This window comes from Engystomops pustulosus, chromosome 2 (assembly GCF_040894005.1).
Source record: "Engystomops pustulosus chromosome 2, aEngPut4.maternal, whole genome shotgun sequence".
In the NCBI taxonomy this organism is placed as follows: domain Eukaryota; kingdom Metazoa; phylum Chordata; class Amphibia; order Anura; family Leptodactylidae; genus Engystomops; species Engystomops pustulosus.
The window spans coordinates 37569302-37588336 of NC_092412.1; the positions used below are offsets into that span (position 1 = coordinate 37569302).

The 19035-nt window shown below is 43.4% G+C and overlaps 2 protein-coding genes across 6 annotated transcripts; one reads left to right on the forward strand and one right to left on the reverse strand.

Annotated features, from left to right (window-relative positions):
• The first annotated feature begins 2557 nt into the window (after positions 1-2557).
• Positions 2558-6460, forward strand: SAP18 (Sin3A associated protein 18). The gene is made up of 4 exons (XM_072134291.1): positions 2558-2768; positions 4094-4203; positions 5263-5385; positions 5647-6460. The coding sequence occupies exons 1-4, from the start codon at positions 2595-2597 to the stop codon at positions 5801-5803; spliced, it is 564 nt and encodes a 187-aa protein (XP_071990392.1). The 5' UTR covers positions 2558-2594; the 3' UTR covers positions 5804-6460.
• A 32-nt stretch (positions 6461-6492) lies between these two features.
• SKA3 (spindle and kinetochore associated complex subunit 3) lies at positions 6493-17682 on the reverse strand. 5 transcript variants are annotated; one of them, XM_072134286.1, is made up of 13 exons: positions 17430-17539; positions 16490-16604; positions 15953-16017; positions 14636-14801; positions 13394-13778; positions 12473-12552; positions 12009-12141; positions 11511-11575; positions 10878-11062; positions 9557-9751; positions 9216-9323; positions 8352-8422; positions 6493-7562 (listed from the first exon to the last, which is right to left on the reverse strand). In XM_072134286.1, the coding sequence occupies exons 1-13, from the start codon at positions 17493-17495 to the stop codon at positions 7556-7558; spliced, it is 1641 nt and encodes a 546-aa protein (XP_071990387.1). In that variant the 5' UTR covers positions 17496-17539; the 3' UTR covers positions 6493-7555. The 5 variants fall into 5 exon arrangements, with proteins under 5 accessions (XP_071990387.1, XP_071990390.1, XP_071990391.1 ...); XM_072134289.1 differs by having other exon boundaries at positions 6494-7562; positions 17505-17582; XM_072134290.1 differs by having other exon boundaries at positions 6494-7562; positions 17531-17554.
• Between the last annotated feature and the right edge of the window lie 1353 nt (positions 17683-19035).

Below are 19035 nucleotides of genomic sequence, written 5' to 3' on the forward strand. Positions count from 1 at the left end.
TAATTAAAAATGGACTAAAAAAAAAAATAAACTTATTTACTCACCCTCCGGTGGCCCCGATACGCAGCGCTGCTCCCCCGATGTCCGCGCGGCTCCTCTTCTGGCTTCCAGGCTCCTCTTCTTGCTTCCGCGCTGTCTTCTGTCTTCTTTAACCCTTCTCCCGTGCGGCGCCTAGTATGACGTCAGCAGCGGCGCATCATACTAGGCGCCGCACGGGAAAGAACAGTTGCGGCACCCAACGCGATGTTAAAGAAGACAGAAGACGTCGCGGAAGCAAGAAGAGGAGCCGGGAATCCAGAAGAGGAGCCGCTATGACATCGGGTGAGCAGCGCTGCGCATCGGGGCCACCGGAGGGTGAGTAAATAAGTTTTTTTTTTTTATTCTGGGCTGACTGTATACTACTGGGGGGACGCTGTATACTACTGGGGGCAGGCTGGGGTGGCTGTATATTACTAAGGGCAGGCTGTATACTACTGGGGGCAGGCTGTATACTACTGGGGGGCAGGCTGGGGTGGCTGTATACTACTGGGGGCAGGCTGGGGTGGCTGTATACTACTGGGGGCAGGCTGGGGTGGCTGTATACTACTGGGGGCAGGCTGTATACTACTGGGGGGCAGGCTGGAGTGGCTGTATACTACTGCGGGGCAGGCTGGGGTGGCTGTATACTACTGGGGGCAGGCTGGGGTGGCTGTATACTACTGGGGGCAGGCTGGGGTGGCTGTACACTACTGGGGGCAGGCTGGGGTGGCTGTACACTACTGGGGGCAGGCTGGGGTGGCTGTACACTACTGGGGGCAGGCTGGGGTGGCTGTATACTACTGGGGGCAGGCTGGGGTGGCTGTACACTACTGGAGGCAGGCTGGGGTGGCTGTATACTACTGGGGGCAGGCTGGGGTGGCTGTATACTACTGGGGGCAGGCTGGGGTGGCTGTATACTACTGGGGGCAGGCTGGGGTGGCTGTACACTACTGGGGGCAGGCTGGGGTGGCTGTACACTACTGGGGGCAGGCTGGGGTGGCTGTATACTACTGGGGGCAGGCTGTATACTACTGGGGGCAGCCTGTATATTATAGGGGGCTGGCTGGCTATATACTTGGCTGGGTCTGTGACCAATGCATTTCCCACCCTCAGCTTATACTCTAGTCAATAGGTTTTCCCAGTTTTTGTTGGTAAAATTAGGGGTCTCGGATTGTACTCGGGTCGGCTTATACTCGAGTATATACGGTAAGTGCTTTTATAAATTCCCCACATTGTTTCCCAACCACCAGTCCGCGACCCAATACCGGGCCGTGGAACACCTGGTACCGGGCTACTGCCGAGCTCTGTAAAAAAACAAAAAAAATCAAAACAATACTCACCTTCCCCGTTCCTTTGCAGCAGTCTTCCCTTCCTTTACTTCAATCATTTCCACGTTAGTGCACTGCTCTATTGCTGACACAAATAATGATATCATCACATCCCGTCTGGCGACAATAGAGCAATGCAATAATACAGAAGAGAAGTGAAGAAAGAGAAGACTGCTGCAGGGGAACAAGGAAGGTGAGTATTGGATTTTTTTCCCTTGGTAAAGGGGACATTGGAAGCAGAGGGTGGGGCAGCTAAAGGAAAGGGGGCATGAGAAGGGAGCAGGCTCCAGGAAAGGAGACATTGGAGGCGGCATGCTGCAAGAAAGGGGACAATATAAGTGGGGGGTGCTTCTTCAGGAAATGGGATAATATAGGCTGGGCACACAGAGACTTCTGGTGTGGCATCCAAACTAACATTTTTGGCTATGAAACTATGACACAAGACCACATGCCCCACCCAGTTGTCCCTGGAGAAAATTTATGTTTACAACCGCTCCCTGGGTGAAAAAAGGTTGGGGACCGCTCCTCTGAGTGGCTTCTAAAATAAGTTACCTTTAAGAATATATCCATTTTCGTTAATGATGTATTAATTTCTAAGTATGAACGTTATCTCCTGCCCATAACTGGTGTTACAGCTGCACCATATCTGCCTGAGAAGGGAAAGTTTACATTGACCAATGTTATATAAAATATTGTAGGTCAGCACTCGACTCACCTTTTCCTCATGCTCCTGGACGTGCAGATAAATATGGGAAAAAGGAATCCCCGCACTTTGAGGAAGGTGAAAAAAATCTTTCTTTTATTTGTAGTGCATTACAGAAAATAAACAATAGGCAGTAAACACGCTTTTTGGCTCTTCTGGACCTTCATCAGTTGCTATTTTTGAGAGTTGTATAATTCCAAGAAAAGGCAAAAAGTAAATAAGAATTGCAATACTGCAATGGACGCCACTTACTACATACATTCCTTATAAAATTGCCCTTTAAATACAAAAATCATTTCAAGTTAAAATTTGCATAAAAAAGACAAAACAGATATTTATTTCCTCTTAAAAGTGAATTTATAATTACAAAAGGAGCAGAATTTGCAACAACTGTTGTAGATTCACTATTCACAAATCTGTGACTACCAGCGACGTTCCCAGTCGCTTCCGGTTGCGTCATCGCGTCACTCGCGCGCTTTTACGCACGTTAACGTGACCATCGAGTTCACAGGTTGACCGGCGGGAGACGTCAGACGCACAGCGCGATGACGTCATCTCATAAACCGGAAAGCGCCGGAAGTCGGTCTCCGCGAGTGTTTCAGGCCGCTGGACGCGAGGATTTCAGATCAGGCAGAAAACTGGACAAAATGGCGGTAGAGTCGCGGGTGACGCAGGAGGAGATCAAGAAAGAACCGGAGAAACCGATTGATCGGGAGAAGGTGAGGCAGGCCGCGTGCTACCTGAGCGGGGAGGCGGCGCCCGGTAACGCTGCGGCTTCATTCATTCATTATACACACGGGGTGGAATACATCTCCAGCCAAATGAATGGACATTACTCTCCTTTACGACAGAGAAGCCACTAATAACCTTCTATATAACCTGGCAGCTTCTCCTGAGCTTACACCGCCCTGGGTAATACATGTACCTACAGGCTCACGCACATCTAGTACAGGCCGTGCGCAGTGTGAACACGGGCGTAGAGGGACCACAAAGCCGCACGTGCCAGCGGGAATATTTAAAGGGGGGTCCACTAATCACACAATCAGGGGGTCTTCTGATCTGCTCTGGACGTCTGGATTCAGATAATCCTGGTAAACAATCCAGAAGTCTCATCAAAGTCAATAGAGCACAGGACATCACTCCATCCTCTGCTGCACTGAGTTCTACAAGACCACTGCATCAGTCCTCCAACACACAGCAGTCCAGAGTGTGATCTCCTCCCCTGATTATATATTTATCTCCTATTCAGTGGGTCCATGAATGACACAATCCCTTTAAGATAATGTACAATGTAGGACTAGGCTTTGAAACCTGTTACAAATATCTTGTTCTGGAGGAGGCTGATCTCATTCTTTTGCTTTTACATTCTGTTGGTGGCAGCATAAAATTGGGGTTCAACCTCACAGCAGTTTCCTGATCTTTATGAAACCAGGAACACTCCAGTCAAAGCTATTTCATTAATACACAGTGCAGGGCCTGAAGGGAGGAGCAGGACTCATATTCCTAGAACCTGGAGTCCTGCTCCTCCCTCCAGACCCTGCACCAGGTATAATTCAATGAATCCGCTGTGACTGGAGTGTTCCTTTTTACATTTCACAAGTTGTGTAATTTGATATGATATAAAGTCATCTAATTACATGGCACAAGTCCTGCTCTCGGCTGAGGGTTTGTTCCATTTGTATCCAGCACATAGTCTGATCGTCCTGGTGGTAGATTAGATCTGCCCTGGACTAACGTTTGATATTTGTGGAAATATATCCGACTCACACTATGGGCCCCAGAGTAGATTCCAATGACAACCAAAGTCTGAAAAATGCAGCCATGTGTCTCCATGGTTACAGACTACAAACAAGCGTGATGGCTGCAGAGCAATCATGTTTTATGCATGTTGATGGAACTTTTTCTAAACCGTTTGAAGAGTTTTTGTTTTAGAGGAGAATACATTGTATGTTCAGGTCCCAGCGGGGTCTATAGCACACTTAGGTCTCCTGGATATTAGGTTGTCACTGTATTTATTGTAATCATTATTTTTGTGCTCCTGCAGACTTGTCCTCTTCTACTGAGAGTATTTACTACAAACAACGGAAGACATCACCGAATGGATGAATTCTCCCGAGGAAATGTCCCGTCCAGTGAGCTACAGATCTACACGTGGTAAGACATTGCTTACCTAAACAATGGCTCCTCCTTACAATCTGACATGCCAGCAGGCTGCTAGCCTATGCTAAAAAGAGCAGTGTTACAATCCCAAACGATCCCTTTAAGAAACTTACATTCACATCTCAGACCACTGAGACATTATTGTACTGTTACTTAAAACTTATCTGGCCAAAAATAATTTTGGCACAGCTGGAGAGAGCCTTTGACAACAATTCTAATGATAACTTGATCATGTTTCTGCCTTACCTGTCGGCCCTTAGAAAATTATTTCGTCTCTTCCTGAAATGAGCGGGCACATCCTGGATGTGACTTTGCTCTGGCCTCAGTGACCTTAGCTAGTTTCCCTCACTTCCCATAAAGCTGAGCTCTCCTCTATAACCCTAGCAGCCCAACGCAACCTCAATGCTTGGCATAATGTAAAAGGCTGCAATAGGGTAATGAATGTATATTGGAAAAAAATTTTAGTTTTTAGAAATTGCAGCTGTATATAAAAAAAAAACCTACAAAAGTAGTGATTTTACACTTTTAGTTATGTATTAAAACACAACAGTGAAGTACTGATGATTCGAACAAATCTTCTGCACGTGGTACCAGTTTATAATAAACCTAGTGGAGGGCTCACCTTCAGGCTAGAAACACGCATCAAAAATCAACTGTCCGTGCACCTTCATTATGATGTATATGGATATTGGTTATTTGTCATCATAAAGGGAAAAGTTGTCAGTATAAAAGAGTGCGGGTGATAGAAATCGCCGGTATGGGCAGGGGTCAAGATGACCAAGTCACTCTACTTAGAACACCCTATTTCCAACATCTGTCAAACCCTAAATACATTACTTTGGAGCAGTGGTCCACAGCCCAGACCGGAACCTCTCCCTGCGAATAACTGGCCCTAGCAATGACCTATTAAACAGTTATGATTCCAGTAAAAAGTTTATAGCAGCAGGTCTCAATAATAGGATTAAACAATAAAACCTGTATAGCAGCAAACGCTATCCAGAGTTGTAATAAAAGTATGTGTACTTCATATAAGTGCTACTTTCCCTTCCATAGGATGGATGCTACTCTGAAAGAGCTCACCAGCTTGGTGAAGGAAGTGTACCCAGAAGCCCGGAAAAAGGGGACACATTTCAATTTTGCTATCGTTTATCCAGACCCAAAGCGACCCAGCTACAGGTAAGTGTTGTCCAGTCTTTGATCAGGGCTTGTTGGGCAGCAGTGGACTTAACCTTGTTAATTGGAAAAAACAGGTTTCAGTTATTTCTAACACCCCTTTAAGGTTTTCAATGAGGGCCAGGAAAAAAAGCCACATACTAACTTTGCTCCAGTTTTGCGCTGGTACTTCCGCTTATGGGCCCGCTGGTAAATCCCAAGGCTGGTCTACTCCAATACCCCATCAAGATTATACAATGATAACCTTATCTTTTTCAATGTCAGGGTGAAGGAAATCGGCAGTACAATATCTGGAAGAAAGGGATCGGATGATGCAATGACGTTACAATCGCAGAGGTTTCAAATCGGAGATTACCTAGACATCGCAATAACACCACCCAACAGAGCTCCTCCCCCATCTGGACGTATGAGACCGTACTGATGCGACTTGCGGGTTTTTTTTTTAATGGACTTGTTAGGTTTTCAAGAACACACAAATTTTTGTGATCCTCTCCCTCCCTCCGCATTTCTGTAAACTTTAAGGCCAGCGACATATTGGGGGAAATCTGTGTAAGCTCCATGTATTTACAGCAGGTCGCTAACCCACAATGATTTACAGCGGCAGCAAAGTGGAAGGAATTAAAACAGATCTCATTCCTCTGTTCCTTTAAAACATGGGCAGTGTGTAAGGTAGTGTGGTTATTACCTTTGGAGCTGTACATTGAAACCTGCTGTTAAAATGCAGCAAAATACCCGACAAAATTCCAGATGTTTTTGCCACAGCAATTTGTAGGAGGACCCTCAGTTCAGCCTTTTAATATGCATTTATTTGAATGGAGGACGAGGTGCAGTCACTACAGGATCTGTGTACAGAGATGTTAACCTGTAGATTCAGAAACAGTGGCTACTTATTGGTTCATTTTTTGGGACACAGTTTGTCTGTGATGGTAATGAATATTAAAAGGCTGGACCAGTATCTATTTTGATCTCTCCAAAAGCTTTTTTTGGCATATTGTTTGTGTCTAAAACCTTCAAGAAAAATGTCTTGATAAATTGCTTTGTATGCATAAATGTAAAATAAAGTTTCATTCATAGTAAATCCTTTTTTTAACCACATATCGTATTTAATTAAACTAGAAGACAATCCTACATGAACCAGATCCATATATAAAGTAGTTTCGCCAGGTTGACTGAACTATCAAAATCCATCATGAATATCTATTGTAGCTGCAACAAACGGGCTAAACACCTTCACGTTTCTTATAAGAAAGAATGTAGTAGGTGGTCTGATACATTCTTAAAGGAAATCTACCATCAAAATCAAGCATGGATAATCCAGGGACACTGACACGCAGATCCAGGTACTGAGACACTGGTCATCTCCTTGTATTTGTTATCCATGGCCTTCCTTGTAAAATCATGTTAATAAGCTTGAAGAGCCCCTCTGTGCTGCAGCTTCATAGACTGTCACACTGCAATTCCTGTAATCTCACCAGTGAGCTTGGGAGTGCTCCTATAGACTGAAGCAACAGCATGGAAGAACTCTGGTAACTGCCCCCTGGGAGCACTTCTGGCAGAATTTTAAAAGTTGCTGGAAGGAGGCCATGGATAACACATATGATTACCACAGTCACAGTACCTGGAGCCATGAGTAAGTGGCCGTGGTTTATCATGATGGAAATCTACCATCAAAATCCATTTACAATCCAAAGGTCTAAATCAGAAAGTAATTATTACAGCAATAAGTTCATTTATTGGCGTTTAGGATGCAATCTTTGCAGTGGAACATTTCGGTCTCCTACAGAACTACCACATCCTGTACACAAATCTAAATCTTTTTATTGGTGCAGGTCCAAACTCAATAGCAGGCACTGGTTCTGACATACAAGGCAGCTCTGGAGTGCAACATTCTGCTACAAGTTCTCTGAATACAGAACTGACATTTATCAGCAAAGGTAGAGTTTATTTGTGCAGATCTGCTATGAGGAGTAGGAAAATATATTTACAAAATATATACATTTCTATTAAATACAACAATGTTTCCTTAATTGCAGCTAGAATAAGGCTGCATACACTTTAATTATAGTTATGTATTGCTTGCCACCAACTGAACCAGCAATACAACCGCTCAAATTCAGATCATCAAGTCTTGTATAGAAACCGACCCAATATTCCTGTTTCAGGGCGCCGACTCTTAAGGCCTAAAATACAACAGAAATAAAACGTAAAAGTAATTATATGTACTAAAAGTTCATGAAATTACAGGCTCATAGTATACACACAACATAAATCTCTTATGTGCCTGCAAAGCGCAAGTCTATCCTAGATAGAAAGCAACATTCTAGCAAAATGAATTCAGCAGCTTACACCTTGTCAAGTGTTTCTGCCAGTGATCACAGGAGAAGGCTCCAGAAAAAGGATAACTCCCCCTTACGAGAAACATTTATGTCCTTCAATGCCGTATAAATACCAACCTATCCAAATTTCTCATACAACCTGATCCATATGTTACCCAGGTTGTACACAATACATTGAGCTTGTTTCATTCAAACAGTTCTTAAAGGGAACCCAGTCACCAAATTTTCATTGCTAAGCCCAATGACAAGTCCCCATAGTACTGTACCAACTTGTGTCAAAAAAATGCATAGTTCATATCCCCAGAAATTGAAATTTGTAATCCTGCCTGAAGGAACAGGATGTCCAAATGGCGTGTTCTGTCGTGCAAGGCAGCGTCTCTCCCACCTTATGTAGGGTATGGCAAGGAGGGACTTGCTAACAAAAATTGTCTTTAGGACACCCTGCTCCTTCAGGCAGGGTGCCAGGTAGGTTTACAATGCATTTTTTTTAGTGTGGGTACAAGTTAGTATAGTGCTGTGGGAACTTATTAGTGATAGGTTCCCTTTAAACAGGTTGTAAATAGCTTAACAGTTGTGAACTGGCCACTTTAGGTCATCTAAGAAACTCCTTCATGGCCACCTCTTAGTTCTCACCTGTTCTCCTTATTTGCTGATGCATTCTGCCATGATGGTTTTGTTTGATTTGTAGAATATCGAGATAATAACTAAAAGAAAAAAAAAAATTATAAAAAAAAGTAAACGCATTTGTGTAATTGTAAATTATCACCTCCTATAGATTGTGCTGAACTCTCCGCCCCTTTACTTTATACAAACACTCCCCGCCTCAGTACGCCTTTACTCTAACTGATATCTCTGGATGCGGGGCTAAGTGACCCACCCTCCTGAAGTCTGATGAATGTCTTCAATTACAGAAGTGGGATTTTCTTAGGTGGGGAGAACTTGACTTCGGTCATAAACTCTGCACCGCTATGTCTTTGAAGTGAGATGTAAATCAATAGTTTAAAGTCAACTTTCTGGATGATGTCACTATGCTAGGCCACACAATAAGCAGGATTTAGAAGGTACTGATCTAGTTGACAAAATACTGGTAATGGTTAATTCGATCTATTCCAAGTGACAGGTTCCCTTTAAAAGGAACACTACAGGCAAAGTGAATTCATTGAATAATACATGCTGCAGGGCCTGACGGGAGGAGCAGGACTCATTGTCATTGTGTTCCTAGAACCTGGAGTCCTGCTCCTCCCTCCAGGCCCTGAGATTGTAACAAATCTCATCTACACTAGTTTAGCAGCAGGTCAAGGATGGAGGATTTTCACCTTATATTGCACTTTTCTCAATGTAAGAGGACAAATCTATGTATAATATCTACAGATTTTGTGGTGGGTTGGTTATGGCTTCATATCAATATCTGTTATAGGAGACATCCTTCCCTTGCAGGTGCCACACATTCTGCAGCTCCACCTATAAAGAACCATCATAGACCCAGCAGTGCAGAACCTGTGAGATATCCTCAGTGATGCAGGTCGTCATCTCCGGGCGGGTGGGTGTCCACAACATGTTTTCATACTTTGATACTTTTGGAGGGGAGTTCAGCTTCAGATTGTGCTATGGAGACAAAACCAATAATCTTACAACATAGAAAATTTTACCAAGAAGTTTGTTACCATATTGGTTGGCATTTTACAATATACATTTCCATTGCTCTAAAGTCTGAGAATCCCAGATATCCATTTTTACCGAGGTCATTTGGGGTACAACATTGTTATAACTTTACTTATACACATATCTATACTTGACAGTGCATATCAACACTATGGATCTTCCAAAGAAGAGATTACCTTGAAAAGGTCTTCGGTAATGCAGGAAGTCATATCTGGACGGGGTGGAGTCCCGATACAGTAATCCCTCATATTGGGGGGCCAGGAGGTCTTAGTTGGGTTTTCATAGTACTTGTCCAGAGGAGCAGATTCTTTTAGGTATAGATTATGGGAGAGCTCTGGCCGGGGTAGAGGTTCAGTGATGTCTAGAGTTCTCTAAAAGAATAGTAAAATATACACATTTATGAAAAACTTTTAGGGGTACATCATAAATTTGGTGGCCATCATGAAAAAAAGGGGGCGGGGGAAATGGTCTTCCTTGATCCTCACGTAACCTTTAGACATGGATAAGCACAAGTCCTGCCACTCCATTCAATTGTAAGGGAATTTTAGCAATTGCCAGGCACAGCGCTCTTGTATCTCCAACACTTCTATTCACTGTCTACGTGAGCGAGGGAGATACCTCCAGCACTGTGCTCTACACTTCCATAATATTGAATAGAGTGGCAGGATTCATGCGCCTCCAGTCACTGCGGTTCCCAAGATCTCTAGGGGCCCATTCTCTTGATCAGTAGTGGTCCCAGCCTCACTGACCACTTTGTTATCCACCGGATAGGAGATAACTTCAAGACTTTTGAGACAACCACTTCAATTCTAGATTGAGAAACTTACACGCTAAAATGGCACTAGACTTTCATACATATTATTTACTATATTAAAGGAAATCTACCTTTCTTTTATTTTATGCATTGGGAACCAAACATACCTTGAGAATGCTATAGCTGCACTGAGGCAGAAACATATCTTGTTAAATCTCTTAACTAAGTGGTTTTGTTGAAAGAAACAACTATAAAATGATAAAAATGAGGCTCTGTCGCTCTTTTGGCTGGCCCAGCGCTTCTCCTCACCCTTATTATGCACTGCTCCAGCCTCGTCCTGCCCAGCATAAGCCTAGGATACGTCATCACTGTGTTGTCCCTGGCAGGCAGAAGTAATCAAATCGCTGCACTATCCCCCAGCTGCAGTGTACGAGTCATCCAGCTCAGGTTGATTAGTCCTGTCTGGACAGTTTAGGCAGCTTCCTGTGTAATGTGTTTATGTAGGCACCCAGCTTTCCCAGGGTCCCAAATTTTATAATTGTTTTTTGAGCAAAACCACTCGGTTCAGGGATTAAACAAGATATGTTACTGCATCAGTCTAGTGAGAGCATTCTCAAGGTATCTTTGGTTCACAATGCATGAAAACAAATGATGGTATTTGCTGTTTAAAGGAAATCTATTTAAAATGGGTTGTCCAGGATTAGAAATAAAAAACAGAGAGTAAGCAGGGATACAGGACTTACTGTTGTGTCAGTCTTCAGCCACTTGGTCTCAAAGCTAGGTACTGGTGGAGTGTCCAAATCTGTAACCCCTGAAGGCTCTTTGCGTTCATCTGGTTGAGAATGCACAAAAATATGGTCTCTCTTCTGTGTTTTAAGTCCAGGTGTGCAAAAACTTGGAGGACGAGGGGAATCCACAGCGACTGCATCTAAATGGCAAACACTTTGCAATAGATTTTCAGATAAACGTACGTCCCTCCAACTACACAGTGAAACAAGCAGATAACAACAAGATGGCTGCAAGGTGCCGCTATACACATTGGATTTAGGTCGTCAGACCCAATTGCTTATTAATCTCCACTTTATGTATTCACACGTACAGATCCAGACATTACTAATCTCCTGCAATGACTTTAAGGCAGTTCAGGCTACAGGCCAACAATTTGAGCGGCCTGTGACCGGGTGTGCGATGCTTTCACCGTCTTTGTTTCATTCTGGACATTTGGGGACACCATTGGGGAAGAGGAAACAAATTTGTTTTGTTAAGCAGATTTTTTATTTTTTTTAAAGGGGGTGGTGCAATTATATATACTAAAATGAATAAAGCTCTTCCCATTTGGGCATATTGTGCTGGGTTTACTGCAGGCATAAACTTACTGCTTTTCATGGAGAGTTGCTGGTGGCTGCTTGCATCTTTTGCGGAGCTGCCGCCATCTGTGTTGCTGGAGAGAAAAAAAAAAATAAAAAATCTATGTACAGGCGGTCCCCTACTTAAGAACACTTGACTTACATACGACCCCTAGTTACAAACAGCCCTCTGGATATTGGTAATTTACTGTACTTTAGTCCTAGGCTACAATAATCAGCTGTAACAGGTATCACAGGTGTCTGTAATGAAGCTTTAGTGTTAATCCTGATTCTAATGACAATCCAACATTTTTAAAATCCATTTGTCACAGAGACCAAAAAAGTTCTGGCTGGGATTACAATGATAAAATATACAGTTCCGACTTACATACAAATTCAACTTAAGAACAAACCTACAGACCCTATCTTGTATGTAACCCGGGGACTGCCTGTAATTAAAAACGTTTACTGAAATGCTCAGTAAGGTTACAGGTTCACTTTACTCACTGCGATATAATCCTCACTTACTTTGACTTGCTTTTAAGATGATTTTCGCCACACTTTTCATTCACGACATCAAGGCCTCCTTTCTTGTGCACCTTCAGTCCTGGGGTGCAAAACACAGGTGGCAGCGGGGAGTCCACACTAGCGAAATCTATACCTAAAAATGGTTCTATGGTGAGATGATGGATACTACACATAACTCCTGAGAGTATATCTATGTCAAAGTCAAAAACTGAGTCACCCTTAGGCTATATTCACACTGCCGTATGGGGGACGTGTATATGCCGGCGTATGTACGTCCCCCATAGACGGCAATGGGCGCACAGCGCTGTACCGGAGCGGGAAGAAAGATGGGACATGTCCGACATACTACGATATGGCGGGCACACGTTAGTTTGAATTTAGCCTTAGTGATATATAATCTATATGGTGCAGACATGAGACAAGTGTTGTGAGAGTAGACCCATCGAGGTTATGCAGCCACTTACCGCCTCTGTAAGGCAGGTGTGCCGGGGTGGTCAGAAGGTTCTTAAAGTCCTTCGATGATTCTTTTGGTTTATCAGGACCACTATGGAGAATAATGGGAGTGAGATGCAGTTTAGTCACAGACAAGTGTAACTAAATAGTGCAGAAGATAATATTAATAGAAGATAACTTTGCCATATACTTTTATTAACCCCTTAACAACCAGGCCCTTTTTTGTTTTTCGCTCCTCACCTTCAAAAATCCATAACTTTATTTGTCCATGCACAGAGCTGTATGAGGGATTGTTTGCAGCATAGTAAAATTGTACTTATAGCACCTAGTACCAGAATTTAACCCCTTGCTGCAGCATGACACGTCATGGTGCAGCACCAGGTATATGAAGAAGGTTCATGGGCTGAGCCCTTGTCATAGACATTGGCTGTTAGCTGCATATTGTAGGAAACATCCACCACTAATATCTATTATATTAACAATTCGGATGGCGCTGCCATCTTGGGTCAAAACAAATCTGTTCACATGTCCTTTTTTTGTGTAATTCAGCTTCCTGCCCTGTATCCACTGTCAGCTGAGAGATAAAGGAACCTAATAAATTGTCTAATGACTTAACACCCTACAGACAGTCCATAGATAGTCTAATCAGCAAGGGAAGTATGCTCTAGGCATGGAAAGAGTTAATTATTAGCTTCCTTTTCTGTCTGAGGTAGACATAGCTCAGGCGGCTTTCTCCTACACTGCTCACTGCAGAAAAAAAAAGGCAGAGGTTGCCGAACTTGATGCATTATATTGCAAAGTTTATCACCTTCATAAATAATGTCTAAAAACAAAAATATTGCTTCAAGAATTCGGTTGATGTTAAATCATACAGATTAGGAGAGCGACCATAAAGCACAATACATAATCTACATATTGCAGCACACCCTTACCTTCCCTTCTTCTTGTTTAACAGTGCTATTGTGTAGTCGTCGTTCAGATTTGGGCTGTCTTCACGTATCCCAAAGTGCTCTATATATGAGAAGTCTTCATCCATACGTAGGGCGCACTTTGGGGTCTTTGCCACATTTACTGTGCGGATATCCTTATAGAGGGGCTTGGGCTTTTCCTCTGGGACATTCTTCTTAGTTTGTAGTTCCCACGCTGGAGCCAGCTTGTAGTGAGACAGGCCAAAATCCGAGAGCTGGGGGGCACGCAGTAAATCCCACGGCTCCTTCTTCTCAATGACCGGCGGGGGAGGGAGGCTTTGTGGATCGGAGCTCTGACAACTCTCCTCCGCACACCCAGGTTTTACCACGTCAGCATTGTCACCATTTTCTGCATATAAATACACATGAATAAACATGGATTATTAAACTGGTAATATGTAACCCTGCATTTATAGATCTGCTTTCAGGCACTAGAAAGAATAGTCACTATCAATCTAGTCATTCAAGTGAACCTGTCTGGAATGTGATTTTGAGCAGGTGACAGGTTCCAATAGCTTCTGCTATGCTGAAAACGCCTTTGTCAGCATTCTGAATAATTTCAGTAATTTATAAAAGTTTAGCTCACATTACCTGGCTCCCTGCCAGCAGCTCCTTGATGCTTTCTTCCTCTCCTCCACACCATCTTCCTTCCCCTTGCCTGCACAATGCACATTACAGGAAGAGAAGAGGGGAGGGAGCTGGATGAGTGTGGAGGAGAGTAGTCGGACACAGGCAAACAGGCTGCTGAAGCTTCAACTCCCCCCTTCCCCTGGAACTTGCCGCATACTGGACTGGAGACAGGTAATGTGAAATAAAGTTTCATACAGTAGTGGCAGTATTAAAAATGCTGACAAAGGCATTTTAAAATCTGCAAAGGCTATCGGAACCTGTCCCTGGTGACAGGTTCGCTTTAAGCATGGTGCCTGGGTAACTGGGGGTTAGAGACTGAGGTATTATCAGTGAACTAGGACGTTTGTGCACACTGCATATGAGCCCATTCTTAGACATCTATGTATGGCACAGTATAGTGATACAGTAGTCTATTTTCTTCTCCATCCCTCAAATTAAAGAAAATCTATCATCAAAATCAAGCACCATAAACCATGGGCTCTTACTCATAGATCCAGGCACAGTGACTGTGGTAATTTGTTGTCCATGGCTGACTTGACTAGAGGGCACTGCCCTATTAATGTAGTATTACATTACCTGCTGCTTTACTGTCCAGAGGTGTATATCCGTACTTCTGGAAGGTTTCTTTGATTTGCTGGATGTCCAAGGCATTTCTCTGCTGCAGAACTCTACAGATCTTTAGAAAATTATTCAGATCTCGTCCTCTCTTTTCATTGTTATCAAGAGTGGCCTGAATATCACTCTGTAAGAGGAGGGACAGCACAGTTGTCACACAGGTAGAGGGATCAGAGAGACAGTAGTCTATGTATAGGCTGTTCTGCTGTTGAAATTACATTTAGAGCGATACTAAACCTGTGAATTAGTGATGTGTCGTTCGCGAACGGGTCCTGTTCATGAACTACGTTAGCCGGCTCACCTCAATGAGGCGATGGCTCACTTAACCCCTTAATCAAATACAATAGGGTGAAAAGTGGAGTGGCATGGGGTGATTGACTGGCCTAGGGCTCCCTATTATAAAGAGGGAGGGAAGAGCCGGCTTTTCTTATCTCACTAAGAAGAGCCGGAATTCCCATCACTACTGTGAATCATTTGAATCCGATAAATGTAAACCCTGTAATATACTTCATTAGTCCAAAAGCAAACAAAGAGGGATCTGCATACAGGAATTACTGCACAGAAGCCAGCAGGACACAGGAAGTCGCAGGAAGTCCAGAGTCCTGCCGTCTTTGGCTCCTGGCAGGAAACTTTATCAGGGGAAGTATGATAGACCCTATTAGGGTCTTTTACTTGCCCTGTTTAAGTTTTCAATAAGTGGCCAACCCCTTTAAATCCATCCCTGTGCGGTTTCACTGCTGGGGATGATATCAGAGGCGTCATACACATAAATCATCAAAACTGGTGAATCACCATAAAGCTGCTTAATGCAGGACTAGAATGTCAGGCAATTTGTTGTTTTAGAGAACGATAGCAGCATTAAGTACCGTATATACTCGAGTATAAGCCGACCCGAGTATAAGCCGAGACCCCTAATTTTACCACCAAAAACTGGGAAAAACTACTGACTCGAGTATAAGCCGAGGGTGGGAAATGCATTGGTCAAACCCTCGTGCATAAGCCGAGGGGACGTTTTTCAGCACATTTTTTGTGCTGAAAAACTCGGCTAATACACGAATATATACGGTAATACCAAAACCTGAAAATGTTTCCCTATAATACAATAAATTTATCTCATGTGTTGATTTTTTTCTTTTTAACAAGCAAACTGGATTGCATCCCTGCTTTTTAGAACTAGACTAGCAGTAAGCAGAATATAGGATAATGATAAATGTTCAAAGGAAATGCATTATATGATCCAATATAATGGAATATTTATATAGGATAATCTGACATCACCTTCATGCTTATTATTTCTGAGCGCAGGTCGTGCAGCACTCGCATCGGACACTCCTCTTCATAGTCTGAAGGAAAAAAAAACCCACACACACACGCTGTACATGAATATATAAGCTATTGGGATTTTTCACTGAGAACACAAAATAGTTGATTTGAATGCACCGAGCGGAGACCCCCGCAGATTGTGAGAACGAGGGGTCCATCGGATGAGACCCCCGCAGATAATGGGGGTTCTGCTCCATTCATCTCTATGGGGCCGACGGAGATCAGCAAGCGCAGTGCTTGGCAATTTCTGTCAGATCCATAGAGATTAATGGAGCAGGACGGTCATGCGCGACTGTCTGCTCCATTAATCTGACGGAGCGACGAGGGGTCCGCCAGACCCATTGTTCTCGCGATCTGCGGGGGTCTCAGCACTGATCACTGATGCATACAAGATGGTCAACCCACCTGGCACATCTGACAGATCTGCAATGGGCCCCGAAGCAAATGCTTTTTACCTGCTTTGTCATAGATGCATCTCCTTATGGCACTCACCTTCATCCTCTTGACTAAAGACTTGCTCCAACTGTGCGGTTTCCTTCTCCAAAGTGAGCGCCAAACCCCTTAACTTACTGAAGAAGTTTACAGTCACTGACATCCCTGCAACAATCTGCAATAGAGAAATAGTTACATGAAGACAGCTGAGAGATTACAGGTCCCAAACCTATTGACAGGTCCCTTTAAGATAAGAGTAAAAATGCAGGAAAAAAATGTTATCTTCGGGTGCAGGTGATAAGTGTTTACAGCAGAAGGAGCCTTGTACTCGGCTTTACAGCGGCTTAAAGGGGTTGTCCACTTTCAGCCCATAGTTGTTATGATTTGTGTAAGGAAAACTTATACAAAACTTTCTGTATCAACTCCCCACGGTTTTCTGGATCTCTGCTTGCTGTCATGCTATAAAAAAAAAAACTTCTATGTTTACTTGCACTGTATACAAATCTGTCCACGGTCATGTGATGTCACACAGGTGCACGGCTCGTTATATCACACAGCTCTAATAATAACGACTCGTGCACCTGCCCGTCCATAACTAGACTATGGACAGATTTCTATACAATGGAAGTAAATTAAAAAAAAGCTTTCTATAGCAAGACAGCAAGCAGAGATCTATAAAACCACAAGGAATGGATACAGAAGGAATAGTGTATAACTTTTCCTTACACAAACAAGATCGATTATTTGCCAAAAGTGGACAAACCCTTTAAGCTGCCACTATATCCCCATAGGAAATACAGAACTTTATGCAAATGAATTCTCAGTGCACAAGGGGCGGGGCAAGACCAGGGCTGCACCTAATCTATGTGGGGCTGAGGAACAGAGACATTAGGACAGTCAGGAGGAGGCTGAGAAATTATTGCAGTTACAATTGGTAGAAATGACACTTCCCTCATCGCCATGGACACCTATCACTCCCTCCATGTATACTCTACATTACCCGCAGCCTTACGGTTCCCCTAACAAGGCATGCTGGGACTTGTAGTGCAGCTGCAGGATATACCATAGATAATACCCTGCCATAGCCATGTGGTAATGCACCCTGGGCTGTGTATAGCTATCACCCGGCGCCGGTAACACCCGGTTACCCGCTCACCCGTCCGTCCGCAGCCGCCAACAACTTGAATTTTTTTCTTCTAAACAAATCCACGTCATAACTTTATTGACAACATTGTCCGCGCACAGAACTCGGTTTTATCGCCTGGCACTCGTCCGCCCTCTGGTGGTGAGCTGTGGTAGGACACCTTACAGGGGCGGAAGTTATACAGTATAAAGTTCTTTTTATCTTACATAAAATGAATGATTGAATAATAATGAAGGAATGTTGTATAAACTACAGATTTTCTTTCATATACAATAATTACTTTTTAGCTTTACCACAGAGATGTAAAATAGGATGGAAAGTGCTTTTACACACATTACAGAATGTCTGCAGCATTTACTCCACTGTAATTCTACAAGAGCTTCTGTAATTCTCATGTGTTTTACGCAATGTTTTTTGTGCAATTGTAAAGGTTGATTTCTGCACCAAGACCCACCGTAAATAAGTGATGGGTCAGTGAAGTTTATACTTTTTATCCAATTTAAAAAGATTTTTTTTTTGTCAAGCTTCCATTTCTATTTACGTTTTAAAGTCTAATAAAAAAATAATTTGTCTGTTTTTTTCTACTCTTCATTCTAGTTACAGGTGTTAGAGATAGGGCAAGATCCAGTTTTCCGGGAGTTTCATGATTTGTCCCACCAGGCGGCAAGTATGGCCCCGGACACCTACTTGAGGAGAGTTGGATGAAATGCTATGGTGACATATAGAGCCGTCAGCTCTCTGCATCACCGCCGGGTCTCTGCCGTGACTGTCAATCTTTTATCATGTTATTTATTTATTTTTTTATTTTTTTAAATCTTTATTAATTCACAGACCTCACAGCCTGGTGAGCTGACATCAGTGGGAGAGGGAGGAGCTGTACAGAAGCACAAAGGTGGGGGCTGAGAGCTGAGGAGTCTTCAGCATAGACAAGTCACATGTTGTTTTTTGAAATGCATCCAAACCAAAGCCCAACCCCTGGGACTACACAGAGGATTCCATCAGGATGCAATGTAAGTTGTACCACACAATTACATTGTAATGCTTAGAGAAGGCAGAAAGACATATTTGCACTGCAGCTGTAATGGGCTTTTGCAACCTGTCTTTAGTGAAAATTAGGTCCCTGGTGACAGGTTCCCTATAAGCATAGTACGCCCAAAAGTTTTATATTTGGAGTGGTTGTTCAAATTTGTGTTGGATTAATGAAGACTGACGTTTTGAACACTAGCCTTAACACCCCTTCCCCCTGCTGGCGCTGCAGAGCCAATATCTACTAAGAGACTCCGGCCTCTCCCAATGTTCGTAAATTCTGAACGCCCCACTCTCCTTCCTGACACACACACACTGGGGGTCATTTACTAAGGGCCCAATTCGCGTTTTCCCGACGTGTTCCCCGAATATTTCCGATTTGCGCCGATTGTACCTGAATTGCCCCGGGATTTTGGCGCACACAATCGGATTGTGG